The 7,961-nt window shown below is 39.3% G+C and overlaps 2 protein-coding genes across 9 annotated transcripts in view; one reads left to right on the top strand and one right to left on the bottom strand.

Moving 5' to 3' along the window:
* The window catches only part of DYNLT2 (dynein light chain Tctex-type 2), a 7,513-nt gene extending 6,704 nt beyond the window's left edge, over positions 1–809 (bottom strand). For 2 of the 3 annotated variants that reach the window (XM_085315522.1, XM_085315523.1), the window contains exon 1: positions 583–809. In XM_085315522.1, coding sequence (XP_085171648.1) covers positions 583–663 — 81 coding nt within the window. In that variant the 5' untranslated portion in view covers positions 664–809. Of the gene's footprint in view, positions 1–34; positions 195–582 lie in introns of all 3 variants that reach the window. The other variant, XM_085315524.1, reaches the window with a different exon arrangement.
* Positions 810–822: 13 nt separating this feature from the next.
* Positions 823–7,961, top strand: part of ERMARD (ER membrane associated RNA degradation) — an 18,530-nt gene continuing 11,391 nt past the window's right edge. For 3 of the 6 annotated variants that reach the window (XM_085315520.1, XM_085315516.1, XM_085315521.1), the window contains exons 1-6: positions 881–1,224; positions 2,815–2,983; positions 4,073–4,212; positions 4,731–4,832; positions 6,557–6,646; positions 7,759–7,856. In XM_085315520.1, the coding sequence (XP_085171646.1) occupies positions 1,198–1,224; positions 2,815–2,983; positions 4,073–4,212; positions 4,731–4,832; positions 6,557–6,646; positions 7,759–7,856 (626 nt within the window). In that variant the 5' untranslated portion in view covers positions 881–1,197. Of the gene's footprint in view, positions 857–880; positions 1,225–1,456; positions 1,502–2,814; positions 2,984–4,072; positions 4,213–4,730; positions 4,833–6,556; positions 6,647–7,758; positions 7,857–7,961 lie in introns of those variants that run through there. The other 3 variants (XM_085315518.1, XM_085315519.1, XM_085315517.1) reach the window with 3 other exon arrangements.

Genomic DNA, 7,961 nt, shown 5'->3' with positions numbered 1-7,961 from the left:
TTAAACTTGAGGAGACTTAAGATGACATACATACCAGCTGCTAGGTGGATGTGTTACCTCAGGCCAGGTAGAAAGGGGTAGAGGAAACCAAACCAGAGAGAAAGAGATGGAGAGAGAGAGAGATGGAGGGAGGGAGGGAGGGAGGGAGAGAGAGAGAGAGAAGGATTTATAAAGCCACAAAGAGGGGAAGGCATCTAGAAAAGAGTTAGATCTGGTTTAAGTTGTCTCAAGATCACACTCACGGACGGACCTTTTAGCTGCACACCCAGCCCCGTGTCCCTCCCAAACGCTGGACCCTCCTTCCCAAGTCTCCCTTGCCTCAGGGCAGCAAGCACCCAAGGCTCCTCCATTCCCAAAGCGCAACGGGCCCCCGCCACGTTCTCGCCTCAGAGGCGCCGCGCGCCGCCCTGCGGCGGTTGCGGCCGTTACCGCCGCGCGCCGCCCCCATCCGCCCCGGCCCGTGCGCGAGCGGCGCGGCGTGGCGCCGCAGGCAACCCCCGGGCTGGCGGGGCGGGGCGCCCCCCGGGGACCTGCTTCTCCCGCTCCACCCTGGCAGCCGCCTGCGCAACCCCGGCCGCTCACGCTGTCTTTATCGTGCGGGTGCTGGCGCCGCTTTCCTCCCGCCGGGGCGGCAAGTTTCGCCGGCTTGGAGTGCTTCTCCATGGCACCCGGCCAGCCGCGCCGCTCCCCGGCAGGGGCGGGCAGGTGGCACCAGGACGCCGCCGCCTTCGCGCCCCGCGGCCTGCAACCAGCCCGCGCGAGGGCGGCGCCCTTCCCGCGCGAGCCAGCCGCGGCGCCGCGCGTGCGCGGCCCTGACGTCATGACGCATGAGCGGGAGGGCCGAGTCATGACGCAGGTAGCGGCCGTTGCGCCGGCCGCTGGGTCCCGCGGGAGGGGCTGGCGCCCCCGGCTGGGGGTTGCGGCCCTGCGCTGGAGCCCGGTCGGGACCCTCGGAGCGCTGCTGCTGCTGGCGGCCGGCAGCGTGCGCGGGGAGGGTCGGCTCCGCGACCAGCAAAAACCTGGAGCTGCCTCAGATGCTCTGCGGCTGCTTTTCTGTGCTATTTACCTACCTCTTTGTTTATTCAGAAAGTAATTACTATAGCAGTGTAGTTTTGCTGTCGCGTCCTGACAGTCTTTGTCCCGACARTTTTTGCCTCTGATGGTGCTTCAAGACAAGGTGGAAGGCTGGCTTACATTATGAACATTTTATGTGGATTTTTAATGGTACCTAATCTCCTATCGCACCTAATGTCAGTTCCTTCTAGAAAGTATAGTAATTATGCGGTGCTATTATCTATATAGATAGTCTCTRCTTGAAGCCATGAATTCAGGAATTATGTCCTGTAATGCTCAATTTTAACACCTGATTACAGAGAGAAAAAATACTTGAGTTTCTTTTGTTATTTAACATTAATGAATGCCTTTTATGTTTGTTGTGATACTTTTTTTTTGACAGTTCCATAGTTCGTTCCTATCCTTCCTGTTTCATTAGTGGGAAAGCGTAAGTTTTTTTTTTTTTTTTTTTTTTTTTTTTTTTTTTTTTTTTTTTTTTTTTTTTTTTGAAATTTTAATTTTTTTTTTTTTTTTTTTTTTTTGTCTTAACTAAATCCAGACCAGATTCCTCCTCCTCAATATGAACAGTTCTAAACTTTACAAATTCTTTGCTCAAGAAATGTTTCATAGAGATCGATGATTGTTATTCTTACTGCTATGAGTTCTGTAAGAGAGCATTAGAGATTTCAGAGTAAGTATTTTTAATTACACTGGCCAATTCTGCAAACAAAATTTTAAATGGAAGATTGTCAGTGGTTCTTGCTACAYTGGTTAATCTAACACTGAAACAGAGAACTGCTCACGAGATCTTTTTTTTCTACCTCATCTGTGAAATAATAACATTTTTTAACTGTTTCTATATTGGTTTTATGAACATAGCTTAAAGCTTCTTGAAATCTTATTTAAAGTGTTCCTACTACCTGTAATAGTTTTGGGAAATTTGGATATTGGAGACAAAGTGAAGAAGCAGTGTGCTTAGTAATTGGAGTTTCCTTTCAAGAAATTTGCAATTGGTGAGGTTTAAACTTCTGTTACATTTAAAAGTTAGGGTCGTGAAGATTAGAACATGAAGCAGAGAGAATAGAATTTTCTGGTAATTTTGAACCTGCTTAGGTAAAACAATCACTTTAGACAAAATAATTACAGGTCACTTTCTGCAGGTACTGGATTACATTACTTTCGCTTGTGTTTTGTAATCCATTTTGCTCTTAAACTCTAGTTTTAATACTCATTGTTAATCTTTGATTTAAGTTTTTGGTTCTGATCAGTTCCGTCTTTCCATTTAAACTAATGGCACATTATATTTGGATTGTTCTACGGTTACTTCCTGTTCACGTGGAATTTAAGTGCTCCTTCTCAGTGATTTTGCTGGTTATAAGGATTGAAGTTGTTGGTTGTCTAGAAATTGATGCTACTTCAAGAATAAACTCTGTTCTGTTTGGCAGAACAATATATACGAACTGTGATATTTTGCTTCAGTCTCTCTTTTCATAAGCTTTCGTAAGCTATTCTGAAATACACCATTCAGGACTCTGGATTTATTCAAGTGGACTAACTCTTTCCCTTCTTCTCACTCTTCCAGATGGTTGTTTTGATCAGAATTCCTTTCCTGGTATGCATAGATGAGAATTGTATTGCAGAACAGCTCTTGTATTGCTCCCTGTGTATCTGTATTCATGGGCATCCTGAACTAGTAATTTTCTGGTTCAAATATGCTTTCTTAATTAATGCAAGCGCTTTTCTTTCTTTTTTTTGTTCCAGATGGCATTATCAGAGCCTGTCACTACTTGTCTTTCTCCTGATGTATATTATGTGATTTGCAAACTTGGATTTGAGAAGAAAGACACCTATGATATTAATAAAATTTTGTCTGAAAATGGTAAAGTATGTTGGCAAGCTATTACGGATCATGTGTGTTACCTTGAATCAGGTTGGTGTTTGCCCGCTATGGTAACAATACATCTAAGACTGATGCAGAGGCTTAGTGCAGTTCATAGCAATCCTAGCCTTATTATGACATTTTGTTGTAGTATAACATTATTTTCACTGCAGTTAGAGTATATATAGTTCTCATCTAGGGGGAACATTATACTTTTCGTCTATGAGTAGTTGGTATTTCATTATTGCTGATTCCTAAGATTTGTGTAATCTGTGCTACTTGGGTTGTTCCTCCTTTGCTTCCTCATTTATTTTGGTCCCAACTTCACGTCCCTATACAAAGGGGAGCAGTTCGGCTCCTCTCCGACCTCATAGCTGTTTTCACTGTATTCTTCACATTCTTTTTGCAGTAAGTTTAATACCCTGCACACATCTTTAATACACATCTTTTCCTTGTTGCTTCTCGGGTTCTGCTTCCCAGACTGTCATTTCTACAGCAGTACTGTTCGATTTCATTTATATGTGTAGAACAGTTGTAGATTTTTTTTAACCAAAACAGAAAATATTTATGCCCAGATAAAACTGAATTTGCCAAACTGCATCATGCAAATACCATTGTTAATCTGTGAAGGTGATAAAAATGATACATATTTCTGACTCAAACAATACAATTCAGTACCTTAGAAGAATTTCTTTTGGTTGTAAATGTCTTGCCAAAGAGGACTGGTGATACCACATTGAAAAGCTGGAAGCATCCATCTATACGTTTTTAAAGGATGCAAGTGGTACAATTTCATTGAACGCACTGAACTTGCATTAGCTTTACAGCTTGCTTGTCTTAAAATTCTGCACTCTTCTTCAGCTAGGTCCTTCATGTTTCAACAAAAATGGAACCTAACAAATCCACTTTACTTTCACATTTTCTTGCACAGAGTTTCACGTTAATTTCACTTTTCTGTATCTCATTTGTATGTTCTTTGGGGCAATAAATTACAGTGTATTATTCCTGCTAAATCATCTGATTAAAAKCCTCTGTGAGAAATACATACAGGACTGTAACACATTTTACTTTCTATAGATTTTAAAAACTGGACTTTTGGGAGGTTTAGTACTCTAATCGCATTCTGTTTTTCACTTTAAGATCAAAGTGTGGATTATATCAAAAGCATACGATCACTAGGACCTGTATGTGAATCTGTTAATTTGCATTTCAAATCTCTGTCCAAGGAGCAATTTGTAGCTCAGTATGCATTATGGTTCCAGTGGACAAACTACACAGAGGTATGGAAATGTCTGTTGATGATTATTATTTTGGCATGTATTCCCATCTTGGAAATTTAGTATAAGAACTTGCAAGAGAGATCAATGAATCAAAATGCTTAGAATTGTGACTAATTGTCCTTTCCTGATATATAGTCACTTCTTGATTTTCCTAACTTTATAATTAGATTGTATTTGGGGACTGCTCTAACCTAAGAACAGGATTTTTGTTCTTCTGTAAAGCCTAATGAACTTTGTCTAATATCAAATTTTACTATGTAAAGTTATTGTTGATTATGGCTATAGAAGTGAGGCACTAGACACCTTGCACCTAAAAAATTAAAGAGAGATTCTGGGTTAGTGACCTTTCAAGCATCTACAGTTGCATCTAGGCAGTAGGTTTTTTCCTCTATTTACCCACCGAGTATCACAGAGGACTATTGTGGTCAGGTTTCTCTGTCTTTTTGACAGTTTGATTTCCTCCTTCCTAATATTTAACACAGCATTCTTCATCTTTTCCTCCCCCTTCAATCATACAGTTATTTCTTGAAGTATTTGATGTTCTACAATATATGCAAACTACAGAAATTGCTCTTGGCTTAATGAAACTAACGTCGTGCTTGGAGCGAGCCTTGGGTGATGTAAGTGCCAGCAGGAGGATTTTATTGCAGTTTGGCTTTTATAAGATGGGAATGAGCTCTTGGATTTTATTGCACTTTGAAAAAGTGGGGTTATTCTGTACTGTAGTACTATTCAGAAAAGAACAAGTGTCCAACTCAATGAGGTCATGTTCCTGGATTCAGCTGTGCTAGCAAAAGTATCTTCTGATACCCCTTCAGCCCACTCACAGCTTGCGTGAGTGCTGTCACTAACCAATTTCAGTAAAGAGGAGCAAACTTTGCTTAAGCTACATATATATTACATCTTCACTATTCTGAGGTACTTAACTGAAAGAGGTAGCACCATACCTTCCCCAGCAGGTGTGATCACATAGTCCCTTCTGTGAGGAGAAGCAGTAATAAGCAACTGGACTGCTAGACATAAACTTCTTTCCCTAACACTGTGTTTGCAGAATATACATCTGTTTAAATGTTTGGAGATGAGTCTTACACTGCAAAAACAGCTAGAAGCCAGCTAGCAACTTCAGTTCTAGACCTATTAGCTCAGATGCAGGATCCAACTTGTAATCCTAAACATTTGTCTTGTCAATGCATTCCCTCTGCCATTTATCTCCAAGTAGTCATAAAGGTATGCACTCTTCCAGTTTAAAGAGTACTGCTATAGGTGTGCCATGGTAAGCATTAGGCAGGCAGTACATACATGATATGATTTAGGAATTCTGACTGGTACTATGAAACTTGTATTTTGAATGATGTTTGATAGAACATATATTAGACTATGGTTCAATATCTGATGATAGTTCTTAACTGTCTTACAGCTTATCTGTTGTGTTTGCTTGTATTCCATATGTTATGTGAGCCCAAATATTTGAAGGCCTACTGGCAAGCCAAATTGATGAGCTTGTCCAGATACCTTTTTTCTTTTACCCCTACTTCCATCTTTATTGTTCAGCTGGATCAGTTCCTTAATCTGCTCTACTGCATGACCACCTCAACAGATAGCAGCACTACTGAGCAGTAGCAGGCAGGCTAGGGAGAAGGGAGCAGCAGATACCTGAACAAGCATTGTTGCTGAGGGAAAACCCTCACACCCCTGGGTGTTTTGCCAGTAGATCAGATGAAATAGCTGGCTATTAAATCCTTATGAGGAGCTCTTGAGAAGGAAATGGCAGAGAACAATGAGCTAATTCACATCTAAACAAACCAATTTACCCTGGACTGAGTAGGAGTGAAGTTTAAATAGCCATGAAAAGTTACTGAAGGCTGGAATAAATAATCAGGGAGAATATATAGAATGGAAAGCTTAAGCACCTGAGGCTTTGGGGTGCCGAGCAGTACAGAATTGCTGAGATTGCTCAATTTTGATAAAATCTAGCTTCAGGGACAGCCAAAATCAGAAAACTAATTATAAGCCTCCTTCCTTAAGAATGGCAAGCCCTAAAGATTATTAGGGTAAAAACTGACTATTACGTTCTGGGTAGAGTTATTCCCTTAATTATATGTTACTGGGTTTTTTTTGTTTTTTTTTTTTGCTTTCTTTTTAATAATGAAAAAGCATGTGTACAAAAGCTGTGAAAAGCCTTCCTTTGGAAACATAAACACACTTACCCTTGATATAGTACCTTAGATTTTAATTTGTCATGAAACTTCATGTTATTTCATAAAAAAAGTCAATTTGCATGTTTGAAATACAAAGAAATACATTGGATTGTTAATATAAAATTATTTTGCCTTTTTTTTYGTAGGTGTACTTACTGATTGGTAAAGATTGTCCTTTTCTTCTAAGAGATTTGCTTGCTTCTGAGGAGCTTGCAGTTATCTTTGGACAAGCTGTAGTAAGTGTGTAACATACACTTAGATCTTTGTAACATCTTTTTCTTACCAGATGACAGGTTTCCAAGCATAGCCATTATTTGCATTGAAGAAGAGTTTGTAAATACTGTAACATATTTAGAAAACTTTCAATATATACATGTTAAAAACAATGAAGGACAGATGGCAAAAAATAGTTAATATTAAAATCTTACAGAGAAAGATACGCCCACAAGTTAGCATTTATTGTTTGCCATGTACATAAAATTTGATGCATCTGTCATGGCAGCTAACATGATGCAGAGCTGTCTGCCTCCTTCGGAGTTGTGCTACTTGAAAACACACATTTTCCATTGGCTGTGCAGCTCTAATGAGCTGTGCAATCCTTCATCACAATTGTAATAAAATGCTATCTCACACTTACTGCACTAGAGGTTTTCAGAGTAGAAGAAACTAATTTGCCTATTGCCATTTGCAAAAAAAAAAAAAAAAAAATCCGATAATGTTAACACTTGTTTAAACAGAGCAGATGGTAGAAATCTCTCTCATACGGTTTTACAACTGTAAATTCTCTATTAGAACAGACTGTTGGACATGAACCGTAGAAGCTTGTATAATCAGCCAGTCTAGTAGCTTTATAAAGATTATTTCTTGGATTTTGGTGGTATATGGRATTGTTCAATTCTCATAGTTAAAAAATAAAAACAAAATTTTCCTTTTGGTCTGAATTGATTTGCAAATCCATCTTTGAATCCAAATTCTACTGCTTCTTATGTTAATTTGTATTCAGTTATTCTGGGTTTATACTATGAAAAGTACAAGCTAAACTTGATATCATTTGTTTGCCTGTCTGCCATAACTGTTTGGAATGTGTAGTAACTGATTTTTCATTTGACGTATAATATTCTGTAGCGTGTACAAGTAGGACAAAAGATTTCCTTTCAGAGAACACTGGGAATTACAAATACTGATTTGTTTTAATTGTGGCAAGCCGAGACCAAGCATCTTGACAATAGATGTTCCTTGAAAATAGTACTGTTTTCTCAATAACTTCAGAAAATTGTCCATCAGAGAAAGATACATGATAACAAATAACACATTTCTTCGTGTAATAATCACTTTGTTTACCAATTAGATGAATGTATTGAGGGTATTCATTGGATCTCCTTATGGTTTGAATCTTCGAAATGTTTTGTGGCATGGCTTTGCTTCTCCAGAAGAAATTCCTGTGAAGTAAGTTACAAAAAAATCTTGTTTTCTTACCAGATTGAAAAGCAATTATGCATATAAATTTTTTAATCTTAAAAAAAAAAAAAAAAAATCTATTCAAAGCTGAAG

The sequence above is a fragment of the Rhea americana genome, unplaced genomic scaffold, assembly GCF_003343005.1.
Source record: "Rhea americana isolate MKP2758 unplaced genomic scaffold, rheAme1 scaffold_43, whole genome shotgun sequence".
Classification (NCBI taxonomy): domain Eukaryota; kingdom Metazoa; phylum Chordata; class Aves; order Rheiformes; family Rheidae; genus Rhea; species Rhea americana.
Note: the sequence above shows the minus strand (reverse complement) of the source record. Positions and strands in the feature narration are given on the sequence as shown.